General features: G+C 40.4%; 2 protein-coding genes across 4 annotated transcripts in view; one reads left to right on the forward strand and one right to left on the reverse strand.

The window, feature by feature from the left end:
- Positions 1 to 15,697, reverse strand: part of CEP57L1 (centrosomal protein 57 like 1) — a 28,179-nt gene extending 12,482 nt beyond the window's left edge. The window contains exons 1-4 of one of the 3 annotated variants that reach the window (XM_030447620.1): positions 15,465 to 15,543; positions 2,599 to 2,743; positions 751 to 930; positions 49 to 170 (exon numbers count right to left, since the gene is read on the reverse strand). In XM_030447620.1, coding sequence (XP_030303480.1) covers positions 49 to 170; positions 751 to 930; positions 2,599 to 2,740 — 444 coding nt within the window. In that variant the 5' untranslated portion in view covers positions 2,741 to 2,743; positions 15,465 to 15,543. Of the gene's footprint in view, positions 1 to 48; positions 171 to 750; positions 931 to 2,598; positions 2,744 to 15,464 lie in introns of all 3 variants that reach the window. The other 2 variants (XM_030447619.1, XM_030447621.1) reach the window with 2 other exon arrangements.
- A 299-nt stretch (positions 15,698 to 15,996) lies between these two features.
- SESN1 (sestrin 1) overlaps positions 15,997 to 25,178 on the forward strand; it is an 82,279-nt gene continuing 73,097 nt past the window's right edge. The window contains exon 1 of the mRNA XM_008504029.2: positions 15,997 to 16,542. Within this exon, the coding sequence (XP_008502251.2) occupies positions 16,261 to 16,542 (282 nt within the window). The 5' untranslated portion in view covers positions 15,997 to 16,260. The remainder of the gene's footprint in view (positions 16,543 to 25,178) is intronic.

Below are 25,178 nucleotides of genomic sequence, written 5' to 3' on the forward strand. Positions count from 1 at the left end.
TGCTTTTTAACTCTACAACTATTTTGTTAGTATGGTAAAGGGCCTCACCTGTTGTTCTAAAATAATTTTCTTTTCCAGTTCTGCACGGGAAACCATTTTCTTCATGTAATCCAGCTGTTTCTCCAGCAGGGAGCAGCGGGATTGTGCTGCATTTAGCTGCACACTTATATCTACAGAGAAAAACAAAAAAAGACATTCAGTACAGCAACAGGAGATACACACTTAGCCAGCCTATCATCTCATTGAGGAATTCTCTGTCTTCAAAACATGCAAGAAAAGTTTTGTTAGTCTGAACAAGTCATGTGGTTAAAATAGATTTGATACATAACACATAAAAATCAAAATGTTTTTCCAGAGCTAGTCCCTAATTTGAATTCCAAAGGTGTGAGCACTGCAGTTACTTTGATTCATATCAGCAAATACCTAACCAGAATCTGGTTCCTTCCCTTCTCCTCACTTTTGTCAAGTTAGCAGTGCTATACATCTGAGTAGCTGCTTGATTACTGTAGGAGTTAAACATACCACACAAAATCTGCTTATTCTTTGAAATAGCCTTATGGATTATATAATACATAGTTAATATATGTAAAAAAAAAACCTCTCAACCTGATCCACAATTATAAAGCTCCTGCCTTCCTCAATTCTGAAGCAAAAAGGAAAGGGGAATGCATTAATTAGCATTTTGTAAAAAAAAAAAAAAAACAAGTCTTGGAGCTGCTGTGCCTAGACCTTACCACTCAAGAGAAATACCTTTCCTCTGCTGCATAAGTTCTTTATGCGCTGTGTCCTTTATGTAGGATTCATGCTCCAAGGCCTTCTTATACTGAGCAGCTGCTAAGGAGAGGCTGCACAGATTATCTTCAGCCTGGGATTTCTCCAACTCCAGACGGTGGATCTTTTCTTGCAGAGTTTCCAGGGCTGACACCACAGCTAGCAAGTGATGCAAAAGTTACACCTTTAGGAACAGTTTCTGCTGTTGTTATTACAACCAGACACTTGAAACACCAAGACTAACTTATTTTCCTCCTAGGATCTATCCTAAAATGAATTATATTCCCCAGCAGTTCACTAGCATACAGAGAATATATCTGGGAGAAAATAGACATGTACTGCACAACTGAGGTATAAAGCACAGGTCCCTTAAATAAAACTGTTTTCACTTCAAATGATAAAAAGCAAAGAGAAATTGTGGCAAATCAAGTATAACAAACCCTAGGACTTCTGTTAACACAGAAGAAGGGAACAGGGGTATCCAAGTTATTTCACTTAGCTTTGCTGTAATGCAACCAGTCTGAACAGAAAGGGTCTTTTTGGTAGAGTATGCATTAAAAAAAATTAATTGTTTCAAAATGTAATGATTCAAAGCCTAATTTCTTACATTTGATGATTCTTTAAACCACAGGAACAAGCATACAAGAGTTTGCCTCAAATCAGTATATGTCAAAATTACACCAAAAATAAAAGTTGCAGTTTCAGCTACAAGAAAAAGTCTACTAGTTCTTCAAAAACTATACATGCCTGTACAAGTTTAAGACATGTTCTGTAACAAGTCCAGCTTAGTTTCTAATATTTCATAGGCCATGATAATTTCCCCATACAATTCTCACAGTAGACAAATACCCAACAAATATGGCTAGCTCCATAGCAACTCTCATCAGCTTATAATAGCTCCATTAGAATAAAATGAAATTAACAAATAAACAAATAAAAAAGAAAAAAAGCAGACACTGGAGAGCAGGAAGACAAAGTGGGACCACCACTTCTTCCATCTTTCTATTGGTATGTTGAACATTTCCTTACTTAAACACTTAGCTGCATAATACGAAGTTGAACATTTATTTTAATTAAAAAAAAGCAAAATTCTGAATGACAGAAGACTGCTACAGAAGCCACAGGTTCTTCAAATGAAAGAACACTGATCACACACACATAGATAAGCTCTATCTGTGCATTATTGTACATTTGTTCATGACAGTAAATCCAAGTATGGTATCCTTGTGATTCACTGAACTCTTCAGATATAAGTCACCAAGCATTTGTCCTGTGAGCTCCAGGAAGTATTAATCCATTAAGGCACAGGACAATCACAGTGGACCTGTATTTCATCCAGACTAATTTTCATGCTGCTAACTTTCCGGAGAGTCTGCATTATTCAAACCTTCCCCCAAGGAATCATATCACACAAAAACCTTAACAGCAATTTTAAGCTAGAGGGAGTTGAATAGCACTATGCAAAGCTAATTTCAAGCCAGTGTACCATACTAATGATTCTTTTTTTGATGTATTCAAAGTCATGAACTGCTTCTGCTGAGTTTGAAGCGTTCTCCTTTGCTTTTTAGAGGAAGTCTGATGATTTTAAGTTAAACAATTTTCAAAGCCGAAGTTTATAATCATGTTAGAAGACTTACAGCAGTTTCTATTCCAGAAATATGACTTCAGGGAGACTACTCCCTCTGGACACATATACATCCTGTCTCAATGTCAGTCTGATAACTGCAATAAGTCATTTTATTGAGTAAAACAGAATAGGGAGTTTGCTCAGGAGATTTTCCACAAACCAATTAAAAAGACCACTGTAAGGAGGCATTTCAGATTTACCTTCGTTTTTGGGGATGGAAGACCTGTCACCACCAACAGCTGCCAACTTACTTGATTCTACACAAGTAAAGGCTGCAGGAAGCATCTTATCTGGTGGCTGAAGAAAGCTTCCGACGAAACTGTTCTTTGATTCAGAAGCCATAGCCTGTAAAAAGACAGCTATTTAATGTCACTAGCTCTTGAATGCAGTGTAACTTTTCAAAGTATGTCACTGGGCTGTCCCTGTCTTTGCTTATATCAAACCAGATAATATACACCAAAATAATAATTTAAAAAACGGACTCCTCAGATGAATCCTGTATTTTAATGTAGTTCCAAAACAATTCCTTTCATAACACTAAACACAGCTCTCCTCAACCACCCAAAATTTTCTAAGATTTTTCTTGGTGCTTTCTAATAGCTTATGCTTACTTTTGTCTGTTCAAAAGTCAAGGATTAAAAACATTTTCCATTATCTGTTTTACAGACTTCAGTGTCTGCACCTCAGTGTTTCCTCCAGAGCAAGCATTCCAAGTTTTACTGCCTGCTTTCATCTGCAGCCTCCTTAGTGTTCTAAGTTCTTAGTGTTCTAACACCTCTCTTCTTACATATGGCTTTATGGCATCATCAGGACACAGTTCCCCACATTAAGTGTTGAGATAACAGAAGGATATTTAACGAGCAATATCACCAGAATTAAGTGTAGGCATTAAGTTGTTTCTCCACTCCCTTTCTGCCCCACCCTTTCACATTCTTTATTTTATCAGAAGCACATTTGAAAACAGTTTACACCCTGTCAAATAGCGATTTTCCTTGATACTCAAGACATGCACTGTGAAACTTGGAGAAAGTGCTGTATTTTAATACCTCTAGGAAGTTCAAACAAGTTTCAAATCACACTGCAGCTACCTAGCTACCAAGCATTTTAACCAACATAAGTTTAAGTTTAGGTTAGATATTAGAAAGAATTTCTTTACGGAGAGAGTGATCCGTCATTGGAATGGGCTGCCCAGGGAAGTAGTGGATTCTCCATCCCTGGAGATATTTAAAAAGAGACTGGATGTGGCACTCAGTGCCATGGTCTAGCAACCGCAACGGTGGTTCAAGGGTTGGACTTGATGATCTCTGAGGTCCCTTCCAACCCAGCCAGTTCTATGATTCTATGATTTTACTTGATACAGAGTAAGAAATTGATAGTATATCCAGCTTCAGCTGACAGAAAATGAGCTTACTTGAAGGTTCAGTGATATAATGATTATGGCATTACTTGAGTTAAAAATACAGGCATGCAAGTGAATCGCTTTCCCTCTTGTGGAAGGCTATTTACAGATGCTAGAGATGCCAAGAAAGTCACCCAAAGGAGATATCTAGTAAGAGGAGAAAGAAACCTAAACCAAGACTGGACACTGCTGCTGAAGCACATTCCAGGAAAAGCCATTCATAACGGGTGGGCAGGGAAGAAAATTTTCAATAATGGCAAAAGTTTCCAGGAACAAACCTTCCAGCACTGTTTCATATAAAATAAAATAGAGAAATAGAGAAATCACCCATCCACACCACCTCTTCAAGATACACACAAAACCAAAGGCACAAAGAAATACCTCCTTCCTCTCCCAAGCTGCCATTACAAAGATCCAAAGGACTAAAAAAGTCTATTTAAAAACACATATATGTGCACACAACAAGCTTCATACTGATGCTCTGAACACGGGGTATGCAACTTTGGAAACTCCAGAGGAAGAAAGTGGTTTCTGCTCACACCATCTAACTTTTCACCAGCCAGCATAAGCAGAGACTCTTTTCCAATGTCCTCTGAAGGAACACAGCTCCCTTGCATGCCTGCAGCTGGTACACATCAGTGAGTTTCCTTATTACTGTCCCATAAACAAGTTCTGCCGTTTCCAAGGAGATGGGTTTGTGGACAGTGGTAAGGAAGGCAGTGATCTGAAGCAAATAATGAATAAGAGAGGGAGGGAATAAAGCACAAAAATACTTGCAGACCCACACTTTTGCAAGCACATTAGAGGGTAATAAGTAACCTGTAGCTGGAGGGCTGAGCTCTCCAAGTTCCTCCTAAGAACACAGGCTCAGCAATGCCTGAGGGAATACAGTGCCACTAACCCAAGATACTTGTGTTTGCAGAACCCCTGCTTGGACCTGGTTATGGGTACCTTGCTTTGCCATGGCTTTCTCAGACAGAGGCTGTCTACAGGAAGCTGAGTGAAAAGTTCCTATAGAGCTTTCTATAGAGTCTCTGCCAATGTGATTAATTCTAGCAGAGATGCTTTGGTGTAGACAAGTCTTTTAGTATCTTAGCAGGTAAATATAGTTTACAATAACCATCCTGCACAGGAGTAATCTCTACAACACCGCGGACCTCAGGCAAGGACACAGGACAGGAAAAGGACCAAGTCATTCTACACCAGCAAGACATCACCAAACATCCTGACCACTTTCATCCCACTAGGGCAAGAAATCTATATAAGGAAATATTTAAGTAGCCTGATGCATGTTTGGATGTCAGCTGTCCTAACCATTGAAGTTCCACACCCCTGCCAGCTATTTAGGTTTCTAGAAAACCATCACAAACGGGTTCACTTTTTAAAACAGATCTCATCCCACAACCACTGCAAACTTAACTTACTGCTCCTTAATTCTAGTCTACCTTGGATGATGTTAACAGAGCCCTAGAGAGGTGCTTTAAAGCAGATATTGCATCCTGAATGGCAATATTTGTACTAATGTAACTCCATGAGGCTTAGGGGGATTTAGAACTTGAACAACACTCATTAAAGGAGCCAAAACACCCTTGTTTAGACAAGCCCTTGGTGAAGGAAATCAGTGCACTCCTTGGAGTCTGGTGAACAGCCAAGAGAGAAGTATGTGTATTAAATGAAGGCTGATGAAATACCCTGGTTACAGGCAGAGGGAAGGGGAAGGGACGAAGAAGGAAGAACCCCAGCAACCTACACCACTGCAGAGAGTGGTGAAAGCACTTGTCTTGTGCAGGTCACATCTGAAGTCACCACCAGTTATTCAGGTTTTTTTAACCAGAAATTATCCAGCCTGTGCTGGTGGACACAGTGGTGATGATCAGATGTTCAGTGCTATTTTACAAAGAAAACCACAAAGCAGCCATTTCACACATACCCTGCATCAAGCATGGGGCAATTTAGCTCTAAGCTTGAGGCAGGAGGCTCCCCAGATTGCAGTGCCACATGGTTGCAGCCCTGTGCAGAATGCCTGGTGCCAAGCACAGTGGAATAGCTCTGCAATAGCACTGCATCTGTGTAATGACACTGCCTACATCCTACCTTCCTGCAGCCTGTGGGATCACCCCGTGAGTTTGAGGATGAGCAGAGTTGGTCCCTTCTGCAGGATTAGTTCTGTCTGTTGGCTCACTATGACAGGGAGACCGGGAATGAGGTGGCACAAAGGCTGTTTTAGGACCAATCCCATCCTCAGGTGACTTTCACCTCAGAAGAGAGCAAGCAAACTAAAGTTTGGTGCCTTAAGACAGACAGAATTGCTCATTTCATCATGGTTGTGTAAGTGTAAATACTAATGTCATTTACCTTTACAGTATTGTTTTTTTATATATTTTTTTTTCCTGAAAAATGCCTGAATTGCCTGGAGTCCTGGATCAGGCTATTGTAAAAAAATAAATTGAGATTTTGATTACTGATGCCTAGCACAAGTAAGTGTGCCAGTAACAGGGAGCTATTGAACACCACAGAGATCCTAAATGTTACAGAAAGAACATTTACAACTTACCCTCATCAATACTATTCCTCCTCTCTGATGCTAGTCACCTCATTTAAAAAAAATCTTTTAAAAAATGTCTTTTGAGGCTAAAAGTAAAAAAAGTTTTGCCACATATAAAACTATGTTCTGTACTGTAAAGCAGAATGTAGCAAAGCTTTTTGCACATGCAAACTATAGCAGATTTAGGGAATAAATTTAGCTTAACAGCTTCCCACAAGATACACACTAAGGGAATAATGCCACAATGCAAGCAATGATTCCACCAAACTCTCAAGTGTTTGTAATCTGAAAGAGATCCTGGTTTATTTAAATAACTGTAAGGGCAAACTTTTAGAACCTAAGAAAGGTGCTGCCAGAACACCTTCAAAGAGGAAAAAAGAGAAGGAAAAAACCCCAACAAACAGATCAAAGCATTTCTCAGAAAGAAATACAAAGATGTCTATCTTCTGACCTGACATACTGGGCAGAAACAATTTATAGTGTTATTTTGTTCATAGCTGAAAACAAAGTCTCAGCTAAGTCAACGAATGATTCACAGTTTATCTGACATACTATAAGAGAAATTTTAAACAATTGCCCAAACACAGGCTATACCAAGAAACTCCCAGAATGCTGGCTGCTGCCTCGTCTATTTGAGCCAAGCCTTCCTGGCAAAAGGTTATGTGAGAGGCCATTTTTGTGACACAATCCAAATTGGTCTATTTTTTCCCCTTTCACTTTCCTTCGAGAAGCAGGGAAAAGCTTGGTCAGCTGTTTCAGCTGTGCTGCAATTCTCTTATTCCCACAAGACAAAGAACAGTCCTTCCACGGACAAAAAGAAATAAATAATGTTGTAGGCAAACTGCATTGTTGTTTTAGGAACACCCAGTCTCCAGCATCCTGACACAACTTTTTTAAGCAGCCTGAAACATAAGACCTTGCTCAGGCCATATCTAAGTAACTGGTACTCTTGTGCCTTCTTTAATCTGAATTAGAAATGAAATGGTGACAGCTGCAAAACTAATAGGAAGTGAAACCTCACTGAATCAGTAAGGCATTTCAAATTGTTTTTAAGTTCTGCCAAGTCCCAGTTTAAATGAGTTTAGAACAAATGGCCAAAGTTTGTTAGAGACATCAGGGAACATGTGAGGTTTTTAAAAAACTGATGTGACAATCCATGGGAGTCAGTTTGTTGTATAAATTGGAAGATACAAACTCACAGTCTCAGAACTGGATATATAAAGGCTAAATGCCTACTTTCCTCTTTGATACTACTGTATCAAAACCTATTCATTCCTGGATTTCTTATGCAGAACTTCTGTGAAATAATTTTTTTTCAGTCTTGGAAGAAAAGGAAAAGAAATTATAGTGTTTTCTTATGACACTGTATGCACTGTGAGGTATGATAAAACCTGGTATTTTCATGAAAAACCAACAAACCCTCCTAGGCTTGTTATTTCACTGTGTCAGACTTTTTAAGCATTCATACTGATATTTTTCTTGTTCCTGTTTGCTAGAGATAAAAGAGAACGGAAAAGAGGAAGAAGGAAAATTGAATGAGTTACGCAAGTACTTTGGGAATAGGCAAGGAAATAACCAGGTGGAGAAAAAACATTTTTTTAAAATACATTTTTCTAGGAAGGGGCTCTAACCTGGCAGCGTATAAAGCAATCCTGGGTCATAATGCCATTAGAGTTTTGCTTTTTTATTCACTGAGCACAGCAGACTAAATCCCTCATTCAACTGGGTCTCCACTCATAAGTGCATTAAATATTTAATATTTTCTGGGGAAATCAAATTTGTGCAAACTGCTTTAACCTGTATGAGCAGATGATAACTGAACTTAACATTCAGAGGAGCAAGACTGCAAATTCCTATCTAGTAACTGGCTGCTATGTTAGCATGAAAGCATCTGGCCTGGGAGAGAGCGTAATCAAAATTGTTAGATTTGTAAGTCTTTCATCAGACCAAAGCAATTAAATATAACCTTTTTTGTAATAAGCATCAAACAAAACCAAATACTAGAAATGGTCACTAATACACTTCCTTGCTTCCCTCCTAGTTCTGTTCTTATCTTCTCCTTTCATCCACCCACATGTTATAGCTGTCTTTCCTTCCTCATCTCTTTTATTTACATCAGTCTATAGCTTTGTTCCCTGGTCTTCTTTTTTTGTCACTCCCTCTTCTAGCACTAAAAGTTAGGGATTTCTACAAAGAGGCATTTTTCCCACACATGAATAAATATTAAGTTTCTTCTCTTCATACTTAAGATCCAGTTCTAGCAGATGTCTGCTCTTAGTACTCTTGAGTGCTGTGGACATTGAAGGTCACCTCCTCAGTACTCTCCCCAGAAGTTATTCTTCACCCCACTGCTACTGCCTGCTGCTGATGCTATCACATTGTTTTCCATGTGTGGTTTGCATAGCTTGGTCACTTCTCTTCACCCTCAAAAATTTGCTTTTGCTCAGTTGGAAAAAAACTCTCACAGCCTTCTAGAGAGCAAAGTGAAGTACATGTGTCCTGACAGAAGGCAGGAGGAAATTACTGGCTAGGGCTATTGACCCTTGATTAAAAAGAGAAAGACTTTCCTGTTGTGGAAAGGGAAGGTTTCCAAGGGCAGCTGTATCCAGCATAAAGGACTGTGTATCTGTACACAGGCAGAAAAACCAGAGATTAGAAGGGCAAATGCAAAAAGGAAAAGACATTATGGTAAGGTGGGGCAAATGTAAGAGTGGGTTGGAATGACAGTCATAGTGAAGAAATATAATGAGGTAGAGGATAGTTATTGCAGGTACGGGTTTATTCACAGTAAACACTTCTACTGCATAATAATTGTCACCTTTTATGTCTCAAATATTTAATGGGATCACTGAAAGATAGTTCTGAACATCTCAACTTGCCCTCTAGGCTGATGAAACACCCAGATTGTGTCCTCACCATTTCCTTGGAATTTATTTTCAAAGTAAACTTCTGTTTTATACCAATGCTTTCCTAGAGAAAGTGTCACATCCAACATTCTTTAACCTGACCTGGAGATGAAGTAGGAGGTAGATTTTTAGAGGTAGATTTAGAAGACAATGACATGGATGAGCAGAGAAACACGAAGAGGGTAACTTAGGATTTGTCTCCTTTTACCTATTATTACCCCTACATTTATTATTGTTTTTCATATATTCCTATGATGCTGATATCTAGGCACCTGGCAGGAAGAAGAACTCCATCATGCATTTGTACATCAGGCAACCTAAGAAAAAGAACGAGGAGAAAAAAATACCAACAAGGAAAAGATAAACTTCACTCTTGGCAAGAAATTATTCTCAGTCTTCTTTTATCAGCAACACTTGCCTTTAAAGATGCAGAAAAACTGCAAGCAAATTTAAGTCAGAACAACTCCTCAATCTTACTTTTGAGGCCTGTTTTGTTGAAGAATAATTTAAAACATATCTGTTTACGTGACTCAGAATATTCATAGCAATTCCAACACACCCACAGTCTGCATCCTTAACAGGCACAATATACTAAGTATTAATGCCAAATAGTTTGTATATCACACAATATAACAAGTACTCAAAAAAACAGAAATGGTCTATCACTACTTCTGGCCTGAGTTGTCTGGGAAAACTTACAACATTCAAAGCCATGCAACAGAATACTTGATTCCTATAATCTTGTTTCCTATAATACTTAAACGTGTATGACTTCAGAGGTGCACTAAAAATCTGAGTAAGATGCTACAAAATCCTGCACAGTACTGCATATATAAAACTAACTTCAGTTGTTGCCTATGAATTATTAAAGAGACCATTTTCCCCTAACTTGCAAGGTAACTTAGTGGCTCTTTAGAGACTTGACTTAAATTCTTGCTATTCTGTGTGACCTTTATAAATCACAGAGGGATGGTACTGATAAGGAATTGTTAATGTTCCAGGATACAATAAGCCTTCCACCCTCAGGGCTGAATCTCAAGTTTGGTAATGATTGGCTTTCTTTCCCTGCATGTAAAAGAAGTGCAGGTATACAGCCCAGACAAGCAGCATACCCGGTGAGGAGCTGACAAGAGCTCTGTGAAGGGATACTCTGTGAACACTGAAGTGTGTCAAGTCCCACCCTATTGCTTGGCACCTTTGTCCTCTTGGGACTCAGAATTTGGAGTCCTCTTCTGGTGGTGAGTGCCAAAATCTGTTCTTTAAAACAATGAATAAAGAGTCCCTGTGGTTTCTCTGGTCTGTGACTTCATATGGCTGCTGGCCACAGCATTTTTCTTTGTGTTATTACTGGAAAACACCAAGGTCTGTGTTAACAGACAGGCTGCCAAAGGTGTTTAAAAAGCCTATTGGTTTGTCAGCAGATTTAAAAAAAAATCCCAATAAGCAGTGTTAATTTTCTTTTCAAGTGTAGCTGAAGGAAACAGTGTCCATCTTCTCTTTGCTGTTACACAGTGGTCAGAGCATTGGCCGGGAAGTGGGAGTTCCTGGGGAGCATTCATGCTACATCCCTGACCACCATGCTAGACTGGGAGGAGGAAGAGAAGGAAGGAAACTGGGAGTCACCACCTTTTCGTTTGAAGTTATGACCCTGTAAAAGTCTAGGACAAGGATAAGATTAAGCGTGCAAGAGTCTACGATGAGGATAAGGCAGCTGAAGCAAAAGGCAGAGTAAAATAAGGATGTGACTCTCTCTAGCTTAATTGTTGGAGGAGACTCCTGGGTTTTGTTTATGTATTTTTGTAGTAAATAAACCCTGGATACAGAACAACACTGGCTTGGGAGCAGCTGCTGGAAACCAGGAGTAAGCACCCACAGGTCCCCGTGTCTCCTTCCTAGTTCACACCAATGACCCACGGTTGCCATCCTTTCCAATAGGGACACAACTCCACCAGATGAAGTGAGGAATGCTTACCTTCCATTTTACAGTCCTTCTGAGCACCTAGGACACTCTTCTGGGAGTTACCAAGATGTTAACATAAATACCCCTGTGTTAAAGCTGATTCCCTCCTATCTGGGTTACTGCACTGCAGGTGAGCACTACCAAATGCAGGCAGGCACTAAAGTCAGCTGTGGTTGTAAGAGAAGAACCTGGCTAACTGGGCTTGAAGATGTTCCTCTAGGCTGGACCTCTCTTGGAGCTGCTCTCTACCTACTTCCTAGACTACAAGTGTCCATAAAGGGGAGAGAGAGGTGCCAAGATGCATGGAAATGGTCAGAAACAGAGTTCAGGTGGCTGCTCAGTGGAGTTTCTTTGGATCTGAATTTTTAGTTTACCTATGTCTTTTTCCAGGGTCTAGTCCTTAGCCTTTCAGCTACACTTATACACCTAAATAAAGTAAGGTCAGAGAGCTGGCACAGTACAGTAGGACTTTCAGTGGTCTGTAGTTCTTGTGTGTCATAGCCCAGCTCTTCTAAAATCAACCCATGCTTTAGCATAGAGCTATTTCATAGTCTTTCTGGCAGAAAGATACACTCACCTAAGAAAAAGGTGAGTGGTGGCCATCTTACCCATCCTTACTGCATTCATGACCTCTAAGGAGGCAGGATAGAGAAGTTTGGTGCAAAGGTACAACCCACAGAAGGCCAGAACACATGGTAGATGCACAAACAGGTGCTCAGAAGTGAAACAAGGCCACATTTTCTCCCACATCTTATGCTGTGCAGCTTGCTCAATCATTGAGGCCACTGTTGGGATGATGCATGAGTCTAGGCATGACACTAAGTTTGGCCCCCAGTTCAAAGACAGTAGAGGAGTAGCCTCTGGCTTTCTGGTGTCTCTCTGCAAAACAGGAATCACAGAGCTTTGCTTCCTCAGAGGGCTGCTGTGAAGATAAACACATTAAACAACATGGAGCGCCCAGATACTGCAGCAACATGCCAAAATCCAGATCTAAAAAGGGAAGGTGAACTTTTAGAAGAGAGAGAGCCCATCCTAGATACTTACTATTTATTTAGTTGGAATTAAATAAGCCTCAACAAAACCAGGTGTAAATAAAAGCAGTTGAAGGAATCTAATTTGAAAATCAGTTCCTTCTGAGTTGCACAAGTTTTACAGTGCTATTATATGATCTCAAAGAAATCAACCAAGTGAGCTCTGCTGTCAAGCACTCTTTTCTGACAAACAGAATCCAGAAAACACTTTTAAAAGTAAATATAACATAGATCTCAGAAAGGACATGAATACAACTATTTTAAATAGTATGTTCAAAATATATTTCTGCATTTGGATATCATTTGCATATGCTGATAGAAGTTCTTATTTGCTTAAAAAAAGAGGGAAGTTGATAAATCATAAAGGAAGGAAATACTGAGGTTTAAAACGGCCACAAATTTGTTTTTCTTCAGCTTATCATTTTAAAAACTCAAATGCTGTAATTCTGGTTGAGTTGCCAGATTGTTTCCTCCATAATTCTGCCTTTCTCCTATCCATTATTTAGGGATCAAAACCGAGCTTATTAACTTCAGGCAGTGAACACACAAATCAGACAAACACATTCCTCTAAATTCAGGCTCTCATTAATTCTGCTGGTAGCCTTTGACCCTGATTTCCACAATGTCTTGCAGTACATACTGAAGCCTGACCTGGTATTGGAAAACTGCAGAGATTTGGTGTGGAAAAAATAAAGCCACCTTCATCTCCATTACCAAAGTGCTTCATTAAAATCTATAAAACAAAGGGCCGAAAATCTGAAGTTTAGACCCTGGAGCCAGTTTCACAATCTGTTTCCTGTAGCCAGAGTTCATTTGCAGCCAGTGGAAAAAACAACTTTTAAAAGATAAAAGGCAGTGCTATGACTTTTAATCAATCTTAGCATTCGGTGTGGGAATGCAGCCATCCTAAAGCCCAACACCAGCACTTCACTTCTGATTCTGGTTCACTTTTCTGATCTCAGACTTGTGTAGCCATTATCAGAGATATCCAGCAAGCACAAACTGATCATGGAAAAAATGAAATCTATCCAGCTTCTGAAGATAATGACAGTACAGGGAATGGGACAGGAAGGTGAAGTGGCAGCTAATGTTAAAACAAACAAACAAACAAATAAACAAACCAAACCCCCTTCCCCAAAAAACCCAAAAAAAACCCACAAAAAAAACCCCCACAAACAAAAAAACAACCAAAAAAACTCAAAACATAAAAGACATTGGCAGAACTATTTTCTTTGAACCCATCAGTTATGATGGGTGGAGGCCCTGAGTGCTCAGAGAAGTCAAGACTCACATTTATTACAGGTAGTGATGAATTCAGTAGATATGTTGTTCACAAGGGTGCCAAGGGCCTAGAGGAAGCAGCTGCACAAAACAGTCCAGGCCTGTCCACGTTACCAAACAATGGTTTGCAGACTCCTTGTAGAAAGGTTTTTATGGGGAAAAAGAGATTGGTCTTCCTTGAAAGGCACAGGTAATGATAGAATGACACTTATTTTGCAAGCTCTAGAGAAACCATGCCAAAAAACCAAAAGGAATGAGAAATGAAGAAATCAGATTCTTTACAAATGAAAGAGCTGCTGATAGCTGATATTCCTAGACAAGCTCTGTTCCTAGACTCAGAAGCAGATTCTGTACCTTTCTGTGGTATGCAAGTAGTTTGTTCTGCTTTTAACTTCAGTTTTGAGGTCTGAAATTTAGAGGGCTAAATGTGTACATGAGAAATATAGAATAGTTATACAAGACACTGCAGGCCAAATGTCGTTTCTAATTTACTCACAAGCATTCTTTTGCCTTTCAGTATACTTAAAATTGTAGTTTTGTGAATGCTTTTATGTGACAGCTGCAAATGGGTCATTCTGCCTTTGTTTCCCACTTGTCTTCTCTGCCAAGAGGTGAACTAGATCAAGGAAATGAGTTGGCTGAAATTAACTTTAAAGATGCCTGTTTTTTTTTGTTTGTTTGTTTGGTTGGGTTTTTTTGGGTTTTTTTTTTCCCCATCAAAAAGGAAGGAAGGAGATTGTATGGCCAGGGAAAGAGCAATACCAGCCCACTGGTGGCTGCCTGCACTTAATAGTTGAGGTTGCAGGGATGTCTGGAAGTCACCTGGTCCAGCCCTCCTGATCAAGCAGGGACACCTGGAGCCCATTGCCAGGACTGTGTCCAGACAGCTCCTGAGTATTTCCAAAGCTAGAGACTCCATAATCTCTCTGGATAACCTGTGGCTGTGCTTGGTTACCCCCCCCCAGTGAACAAGTGTTCCGTGATGGTCAGAGGGAGCCCTCTGTACTGTATAGAACCATAGAATTTTCAGGGTTGGAAGAGACCTTTATGATCATCCAGTTCCAACCCCTCTGCCATGGGCAAGGACACCTCCCACTAAATCAGGTTGCTCAGAGCCCCATCCAGCCTGGCCTTAAAAACTTCCAGGGATGGATGGGGCATTTCGTGCCCATTGCCTCTGGTCCTGCCGCTGAGCACCACCGAGAAGAGCTTGGCAATATCCTCTTTGCACCTTCTCTTCAGGTATTTATATATACGGATGAGATTCCTGACGACCCTTCTCTTCTCCAGGCTCATCAAGCCCCAGTATTAAAAAACCCCAAACAAACACAGATTAATAAAAAAACCCATGGATTCATTTGGATTAAAAGACTGCAAAACTGTTGCCTAATTCGAATATTCCAGGGGCTTCCCCCTCCCTTTCCCTTTCAAGTGTTGAAGGTGCTGTGTTTTGCTTGCACAGACTGTTTTCGTTTTTCCTTTATGCTGATGTGTTTACTCAGGCTACATCAAAGTCTGTTGAAGCGTGCCTCTCACAAACCACTGCAGTTGCTTAAAACACGCGTGTCTTCCTTTCTTTTTTTTTTTTTCTTTCCTTTTTTTTCCTTTTTTTTTTTTTTCCTTTTTTTTTTTCTCTCCAATGCAAATTTCTGAAGCGAATCCATGAGCGCCATCGCTTCACTCCCGCCTGTTTTCCAGCCATCTACTTTTGAGAAACCTGTTGCGGTGAAAAAAAAAAAAAAAAAAAAAACAAAAAACAAAAACCACAAAAGAAAAAGAAAAAACCAACCAAGTAAAAAAACCCCAAAACAGCATCACGGGAGAAAACAAACAAACAAACAAAACCCAAAACCAAAATAACAATAAAAAAATAAATCAAACCCAAAAAGCCCCAACAAACCGCCTGTGCACAGGCACAGCAAACACTCGAACACTCTCTCTTACCCTTCCTTGGCATCGCCCTGTGACAGGACGGAGGGAACCCGGCGGGACCGGGAGGGTTCGGCGTAGCTTCGGACGCCAGCACCCCCGCAACGCCGGGAGGCGACCCGGCGCGGCCCCGCGCTGCCTGCCGGGAGATGTAGTTCCCCTCTGCAGGCCCAGGGCCACCCTTCCGACGGACTACACATCCCATCACCCCCTCCTGGGTGGTGCCGCCGCTCCCCGCTCTGATTGGACCGCCGGTAGGGAAGGCTGAAGAGCGATTGGCTGGCGGACGCGTCCGTTATGTAGGGTCCTCGTCTCGGGCGGGGTTAGGTCCCGCCTCCCCGTGCCCCCCGCACCCCCGCCCAGGGTGAGGGCTGCGCGGGGCTCCCTGGCGGAGCGGCCCCGCTCTGGCTCCGCCGGGAAGGGCTGAGGGGGCCGCCCCTCGCCGCGGCGGAGGGGCAGGGCCGGGGCCGTTCCCTTCCCTCCCCTCCATGCCCGAGGCGCGGAGGAGGAGTCGCCGGCGCCGCGGGGTGGTGGCTGCCCCGCTCCCCGCCGGGAGAGGCGAAGCCTCAGCGGCTCTGCCGGATCGGCAGCCCCGGCGGCGGTGGGCGGTGGTTGCGGGGAGCGCCCGCCGGGGCTGAGGGAGCTGCCGCCCCCCCTCCCTCCCCCCCTCCATGCGGCGAAGGCAGCGGTCTCTCCGCTCGCCGCCGCGTTCTTCGTCTTTGTGGGCGGGTTGGCGGCTGTCAGGAGCCCGCCATGGGGCGGCCGCGTCGGGGCTGGTGAGGCGGCGGTGGGGGAGCAGCCGGGCGGCCCCATGGAGGAGCGGGAAGGAGAAGTGCGCTGGGACGGGCTGTGCAGCCGCGACGCTGCTACCCGCGCCGCCGCCTTGGATAACATCGGGCAAGCCGTGCTCCGCCGCAGCGAGACCATCGCTCCCGGGGCGGCCGTGCCGCTTAGCCGGGCCGCCGACGGGCTCCTGGTTCCCGCCGCCCGCGAAGGGCTGAGCGAGGTGCTGGCCCGTCTGCTGATGCTCTCCAAGCGCTGCCCCTTCCCCGACGTGAGGGAGAAGAGCCAGGCGATCCTCAACGGGGTGCAGGTAAGCGCGGCAAGACCTCCACCTCCGCCGTGGGACGGGAACGGAGTTGGGGGAACCCTTTCGTCCCCCCTCGTCGGGCACCTTCGCCTTTCAGCTGTGCAGCGGGGTGGGAGTCTGATGCCGTCCGGTCAGACTGATCCGTGCAGTAATAATGATTCCCCTCCCGACGCCCCCCGCCCCACCCCACTCCGCCCTCGAAGAAACATTTGGGAAAGCGCTATGAAAATGCAGAGAGGGGAAGTCAAGTTTTTGCAACCCGGCGGAGAGGGTTTAGCGATGAATGGGTGGGAAGAAGCTGGTCGTGAAGGCATGCCGAAAGAACTGCCAAAATGACAACTTTCGCGTTCTACTTTTGGTCTATATGTGACCAACGATGTGATATTACCAGCTGGCTTTGATACAAAGCCAGGAAAGATTTGTCTATAAACATCCAGGGGTGCCAATTAAAAATATAAATCGGGATAGGAAGTTTTCTAGCTTTTAAAAGCTGTATGAACTTCAAGGCTATTAAAGCAGAGCCTGTCAAAATTGTCTTTTTGTTGCTTATTGGTAAATAGTTTCCCCACTGGAATCACTACGATAAAAACTGTTTTTCATAGCTCCTAGGCTATGTAGCCAACAGAGGATTACATTTACTGACCTTTTATGCTAACGAAAATAAATGTTACTTTGTAATCTTCCACTGTTACAATCTAATTATAGTTACTGGCATTGCGATTCTTTTGCTCACTTCAAGTTTTTGCGCAGGTCTTGAAATTCTGGGGCAGGGCTTGTATCAACGGGTCCGACAGCACTACTAAAAATATAGCTTTCTGCAAGGTAGAAACAGGATATTAAGATATTTATTTTAATCACAAACTAATATGTAAGAGCAGTGCTTGGAGTTATCTGCTTGATTCCCACTATTGTGCTTTTTCTCCCTGAACATTAACAGGTTTAATATAGGTGAATCTAGGGGAAAACAATAATAATTTAAAAATAAACGTTATATAAAAATGATAGTAGACATATGTATTATGTAAAAACACTGCATTATATATAAAATACACATATTTTAAAGGAACTGGTATGCAGATCTGTTTTTGCTCTGTCCTACTTTGAAGCAGCTCAAGGAAATTCTGAGTTGGGATCACTGAGGATGAGAGAGGCCCTGTTCATTTTACCTAACTTCTCAATAGGGTGAAGTGTGATAAATGCAGTATAACTTATTTTACACAGTTTGGGGCTTTATGGGGTATTTTTCTTAAGGCAGATTTTGCCTGTAGAAGCTATAATTACAACATGTGGTCTATGTGAAAAGCTATACAGCTGTACTGCTTTTCTTTAAAAACCCAACCAACCCACCTCCCCCCAAAAAAACCCAAACAAACAAACCAAATAAACAAAAAGGAAAAAAAACCAAAACCCAAACCTAACAACCAAAAATACCCAAACAATTTTATAATTAAATTGAAAATCTGGCACTTTTTGAATCAAGATCTTCATTGTTGAAGATTCAAATGAGAAGTGAGCCCATTGCCAGTGAGAATTTAGAGTCAGTGGAACAGACTGCTTCAACCAGGCACAGGTTATCAGTCTATTCAAAGACCAAACAGGTGGTGATCTCTCACCTAAATCTTGGAGGAGGTCAGAATATATGACCTGACTACTCCCTTTTACGTTTCTATATATGAAGTTACTGACAGGTTCAACTATTGGTATTGTTTAGAAGCTTTTTTTACAAGCTTTTTAATATAGGTCAGAAAGTTTGGGCATAAAATAAGTCTGTACATAAAGTGCAAATTTTAACCTCGTGGTCCTAGCTGGCTTGATTAATAATAATAGCTATGAAAGATATAAGAAATATCACACTGATTGTATGCACATAAGCTGCAGTAAAGTTTTAGCAAAAAGTTAAGCAGAATAAAATCAAATGCAACATCACTTGAAGAAAATCTTTCAAAGCTGCTTTTGTAACCTTTCTTTTTAGGAGTAGTTCACGAAGAGAAGTATGCTAGATTCTATGAATATAGAGTGGCAAGTCTTGGCTGTTATGGCTGTACTCAGAAATGAAAATTTTTGTTGTAATCCTTGGATTCCCATTTGTGAAAGAAATGATCCAATCCAAGTATTCCATGTTGGATGCTGAGGACTATTGTCAGGCGTGAAATGGTTTTCTGTTGGTTTCATGGCCTAGAGTAATTTAATTCAAATCTGTGCAATGAAGATGGCAGATAAAGCAAAGTCTTAAATGAAATATAATTATTCCATAGAACTAATGTCTTTCAGCAGTAATTCTAAAGGTAAATAGCTTAGTAGCAATAAAAAAAAAAAAAAAGTGAAATCCTTTTCAGAATAATATCAGGACTCCCCTGTATTACTTTATCTCCCTGTTTTGGAACATGAAACAATCTTTAAGCCCACAGCAATATGTGCCATTGTGCTGTCTAAATGTTATTCTCTGCCAAGATTTTAAATGACATAGAGACCAGAGCAGGACTTTGGACCAAAAGGCTCTCCTGGAAACTGGTGCTGCCCTTCTCTTTCCTGTGGGATGGTCCAGCTCAGAAAAGTGTGAGCCTAGACTGATTTTTTATGGTTGGTTTTGGTTTTTTTCTCCCCATGAACTGGATAACTGTATCATGTTCTTTCTTCATCTGGAAGAAAGATGCGTCCTGCATCCAGGACAGGTCAGTGAGGAAATCAAAGACTTGCATTTTTCATGTGGTCTGATGATAGCTGTTTCTTTCTGGGCCTTGTGCCCTCTTGCCTGTTTGGGTAATCAACAAATATTTAGAGGCATGAGCCATGCTGCTGGTGTTGCAGCTTTGTGTCTGGAGCAAGTTGGTAGAATGCATTATATGGCTGGTGCAAGCTGCAGGCTTGGCAGCAGCTTGTGGCAGCCTGGCATCCTTCTGAGCCTGCCTTTGTTGTGTTGTTTCGTGGCTGTATTTTCTTCCCTTCTGGGGAAAAATTCCTCTGTATGGTGCAATCCTAGGTGTGAAACTTTCTTCTTTGCTATTAGTAATTTTCTTTTAGCAATAGTCTTAGCAATACCAGTATTGCTTGTATCAGAATCCATAAAAATAAAATACTGCTTAATGTAAATTTTATTTATGTTCAGGATAATAAGTTTTTTATTGTAGGCTATATATATTTTTATAATACATATTTTTAGCCTAAGAGAACATAACTAATTTCTCATTTGGATTAGACAAGTTGGGTTTGTAAGAATTATTACAAAGACACTAGAAGCAAACTAGCCCTCTTTTTTTCTAATTAAGACTTTCTTTTATTAATTCAAGCAGGGTCAGTAACTTTCATCAAATATGCATTTAGTTTAATTATATTGCAATTGCAATGTTTTAAACAAGTGAACAGACTTTGAATTTGTTTGAATCTGACAAGTGGTTTTTGAGATATAACTCCTAATATATCATACCTTTTTGCTAACTTGTTGCATATGTGCTATTTTGCATGTATTTATAGAATATTGCTTCTGACCTTGAAGAACAGCAGCTCCTTCCACCCAGTATGCTTCTCTGCACACCAGCACAGGCACACAGGGAATGAACAGCAGTGGAAGATCTTAACATGTGATCTTTCCAAGTATTCTATGCAGCTTCAGTCAGATCAATGAGATGTATCTGGCTGGACTATAAATACAAGTGTATGTCAGTTGCTGGAGGAGAATCATGGAAACTGTAAGATTTGCTAGGTAAAGTCTCTCATAACTGTTCAGCGTCCTTAGGAAAAGACTCAGTAGAACATACAGAACGTAAATTCATAAAAATAGTCTTTTTTATCAACAAAGAGAATGCCTGGGTGGGCATTCTGTAGGAGTGACCACAAGATGTTAGCCTGCCTAGGGTAAAAGATGACAGAACAGCAGAATAAAATTCACAGATGTGAAAAGCTTAGAATTTGGCATGTAAAGCTTGATGGGGAGGAGGGTGGGGCAAATATAAACAAAAAAGAAACTTATCTACTATCAGAAGTAGTGTAATAGTACCAGATGCTTTCATTGAAGGGGAAAATTAATAATGAAGAAAGAATTTTGCTCTTCATTGATGTAAACACGAGAAACATGATGTTGCTAATGATGCACACAGTACAAGAAGATGCATAAACAAAACTGGGACAGTCAAATACATAATCAGATGAAGCTAAAAGGGCTATTGGAAGAAAGCAAGAAATAAAAGATTCACAGATTGGATTAACAGATAATGCTGAGGTGACCGAAATACTCTCTGAAATGGTTCATCCAGCCAGTATAGTTAATAGCCATGATAAAAGCATTAATCTCCCCTTAGGAAAGGCAGAAACTTGTTAACTGGATGATTTTTTCCATCCATGAATAAGGTTTTGGTTAGAAGCAACCTTAAAGACCATATAGTTGCAACCCCCCTACATTCTGCCTTTTGTGTTGATAACTGGTTTCAAAGGATGTACCCTCTAAGGGCTTTTCCTTTTGAGCATCAAGACCATATTTCCCAGATGTGGAGCACTGGTGCTTGTGCTCTGGAATATCTGCCTCTTACTGAGCAACAGCAGGTGAATTTGGGAGGACTTTTGAGTATCTCCTTTCTCCCTTAGGCCTAATGCTCTAGTGGATAAATGCAACAATCCCATAGTTTGAAGAGGGCAGATAGCCAGAGGGATGATGTCAGCAGCCAAATACATATCCTCTCGTATTGTAGAATTTGGGACGTTGAATATCTTTCCCTTTCCAAATCCTGGCAAAGTTATTGTATGGATTTAAATTAAATGAGCATCCAGAAAAGACAGGAAGGCTTGTAGTCACAGCCAGAGCAGATATCCTGTCCTCTTCCTCTGCCACAGTGTGTGGGACAAATAAAGCCTCTGCCAGTTCTCCTGCTTGTGTCCATAAGGGATAAAACAGTAATTACTTTTCTGTTTCATTGTTAGGTTTTTTCTCACAATAGAGTTCCCTATCTCTTTGCTTCTTTGTGTATTCATTGTGTCTGTGATGTGTGCTTGCTAAGCGTGAAACTCAAGTATGTTCCTTGCTCTCAGATGGCTTATCTTGATGGCTCTGGTATCACAGAAACTGGCTAACTTTCCAAATCTTTAATCTTCTTTTGGTGTAATCTGTGATAAATTACTTCATAATTCACCTTCAGTCTTTTTAGCCTTCCTGCATGACAGAAGTAACATTCTTTAGTGAACTTTAAAATCTGTAGTTAGGCTGATCTGTTAAGTTGTGGGATATTTTATGTCCAGGTTAATTTGCCTGTGTCCTACTGCATGATAGTGCTATTCTCCTGTGGAGCTCGCTGTTGGTGAGTCACCATGGAAGGGTGTCTCAGGTGAGATTTTTAAGTCTGTTCAAGCCTACAAATTTAAATATAGTATCTCACTGGTGGTGATGAATCCGATCCATCTGGAAGCTGACTGATCTCCTTGCACAATGCCAATATCCAAAGCGGTTTCTGTTTCCCACAATACTCTTCTGCAAAGGGAGGGAAAACATCCTTTTTGTGAGCTCACTTCAGAGCAGAATTATGTTCTGTCTCTTCCAGCCATTAGGAGGGATGGGTTTAATTATGTATTGCGAGGTGCTCCCTTCAAAAGCCACATGTGACTCTGCCTAATTTAGAAGACATTTGTCTGTAAGGGTTGGGTTTTTTTGTAGTGTTCAGATACTCTTGCTCTTCTTCATATTGGGAGAGATACTGAAGTGCTGACAATGCACTTAACAGTCTTATTTACAGCTTCTGCTAGGCTACAAAAAGATCTGTACCTCCATAATATTTATGGTAACCATGTTCTGATGATGCATCTGTATTGCTCGTGAGTGGTGAAGTTGGCTGGAGAAGTCAAGGAAGGAGACTTAATCTTGACATATCAGAGAATGTTCTGAGCAGGGGTGTGGACTTTTTTTTTTTTTTTTTTTGTAAACCTTAAAGCATCAATAGTCCTTAGATTACATTGTCTGACTTCTCCCTCCCTCAGCTTACTTGCTTCCTTTCTGAAGGCTTCAATCTGTTGAGATGAAGGAAAATTTTATTTTTGCAAGCTTGTCAGCCACAGACTTGCCTGACCCTGAGGAAGTTTTTGCTCATAATAAAGAGGTGCTTGAAAAAGTGGAGGTTCTCAAAGTGATGTGAAGCAAGATATCTGGCTCACTTCTAATGCTATTTCTGTGCGCCTGTACATAATTTTCCATGCTAGCTGTATGCCATTCTTTTTGTATGTAAATGAGCTTTGCTTAGCCAACTTTTTCTTAAATTTGTTTGGGATAACTTGAGCTGTAAATTTATGGACTTAGATGATTACTACTGAATTAGTTTCCAGGACATCATAACTAGAATTTTTATTTTCAAAAAGAGCTGCAAAGTGAAGCACACATTTGGTAGTATTGGCTTGGTTTTTTATTTTTTGACTGCACTGAAATGCTTTAAACTGAAGAAACTGAACACAAACATTTCCTCATCTCTTACAATTTACTAAGGAGGTAACCAGTTGTAGTGTGTGTATTGGTGGCTTGCATAAAGAAAAGGTTTGTCACCCTATTTATTTTTTTTTTTCATAGGAGCTAATATCTAGCTTCTGCTTGAATGCTTTTTTGCAAATAACAGCATTTGTTCTCCTGAACCAGCAGTTGCTAAGTCACGGGAGCTGTTTTAGATTTATTTTTTTTCCTGCTGCTTCTTTTTCAAGAGGTAATTCTAGAAGCTGACTGTTCATTTTAACCTCATAGCTGGACATGGTTCTTTCTAGTCTTCAATCATAGACAAGTGTCAGCTTAGTCCTTTGTTTTAAATTATTTTTCTTACTCTGATACCAATGGTGTATGAGTAGCAGTGACCCTTACCCTTTCTGCATTGGTTTTGCTAAAAGTTCTGTTTGTTTTAAGTGGCTAAAAAGCCAACTTACTTGTATTTCTTAAACAAGTTATAATTTTTTTTTCCTCATTTGGTATGTAAATAACAGTCTTCATTTGTGTGTGTTTGCATGCAATTGGATCCTCTTTGCTCACATATGGAGAAATTCTGTGCATCTTGAGATGTTCAATCGAAATGAAAAGTGCTAAGAATTGGGAAAGGTTTATAAATTAGCTTATGATAGGTAAAATATTACGTAAAAAATATATATAGACTCCTAGATAATGTAAAATAATACATCTTCCATTAGTTTGATCAAAATATATTGTTTAAAAGAGAATTTTATTGTCTTACTGTGACAAGTGAAAAGTAAGCATTGAAGAAATACAGTTTTGTCATCTTGACTTTTTCTTCAGGTCAGGGTTTCTTCTTTTAAAACAAACATAGTGGAAAAATACTGAATATACCATTGTGGGACAGAAAAATAGTTTTGAAAGCTTGAGTATATTTTCCTGTGGATACCAAGTGTTTAAATTTCCAAAAATACAGTTTGCTGTCAGTATGGTTTTCTGTTCCAGTAAGTTGTTTACAGTTTAAGGGGGAATGGGAGAAAGAGCTTAGTGCTCTCCAGAAATCAAGTGCAACACAGAAATCTTCACTTGGACCTACATACATGAATTAAATCCAAAAAGTAAAGTGGTGGTTTTTCTCTTGTTTACCACTTTCTTGATGTTTCCAATGACTTTTTTCTTTTTTTTTATTTCTTTGTGTTGTCTTCTGGGAGGCTTAGGCTAGATTGCTGCCAAAAGTTGGGTTGGGAAGGTGAACTGGTTCAGTGCTATTTAAACCCAGTAAAAATTAACCATTTTTCCTTACTTCAGCCTTATGTAGAAACTAAACTTGTTCTTTCAAGTAATTTTGGATGAAAAGTATCACCCAGTGCTGTGTAGCAGTGCCTGAATATACATCAGGCTGGTATTTTAAAAGCTGAGGTGGTGCTAGAATGCATACTGCTACTTGCTGTAAATCCTTCTTCTGTGCAACAAGAGCTTACTCTTAGTCCAGGCACTGGACTAAAGGAAAGCACAATGCTTCTGAAAACATGTAGTTTTTTTAACTGTAAGTTACTTAGAAATTATTTTTTATTTTATCAGTTGCAACTTTTTCCTGACAAGTCCTTTGCCTACCTAAATATCTGTCTGCCTATGTGAGCCTAAGTTTTGAGACTCAAGTTGTAACAACCTTTTAGTTAAATTTTCCTCCATGATATTCTTGCTTGCTATTGAATTGTTTTCAAACAATTGGTCTTCCAAAATAGGTATTTTAGTTAAGGATTCCCTAATTCCTAGAGGTTAAACATGGGATAATATGATAGTTGTTCAAAGGAGGAACAACCTTGGAAAAATGTTGAAAGTTTTTCCTGTGTGCTTTTTTTGTTTGGTTTTGGTTTTGGTTTTTTTTTAAGGAGAAGGGAACCTCTTTTCTGAATGTTTTTTTCCATTGCAGCTTGTTGCTGAGCTTCCACTATTTCTGGTGTTTGGTGCAACAAAACTTTCAGCTTTAAAATGCAGCCTGTTTGCCAACAGCACATTCCACTCAGATTAAACTGTTTGGATTTTTCATTTATTTAAATTTCAGTTCTAATTTAGATTTGCACTGATTTCCATGTAGAAGAAAGACTGAAGAGAGGAAAATTTCCTTACACTTTCTTTGAATTTTCGATCAATGCTGAATGCAAACTTATGTCTGTTCAACTGCACTAAATAATTGGCAGCTACCATGTATCTTAATGTTTCCTGGAGCTCTTCA

Source organism: Calypte anna, chromosome 3 (genome assembly GCF_003957555.1).
Source record: "Calypte anna isolate BGI_N300 chromosome 3, bCalAnn1_v1.p, whole genome shotgun sequence".
NCBI classification, from domain to species: domain Eukaryota; kingdom Metazoa; phylum Chordata; class Aves; order Apodiformes; family Trochilidae; genus Calypte; species Calypte anna.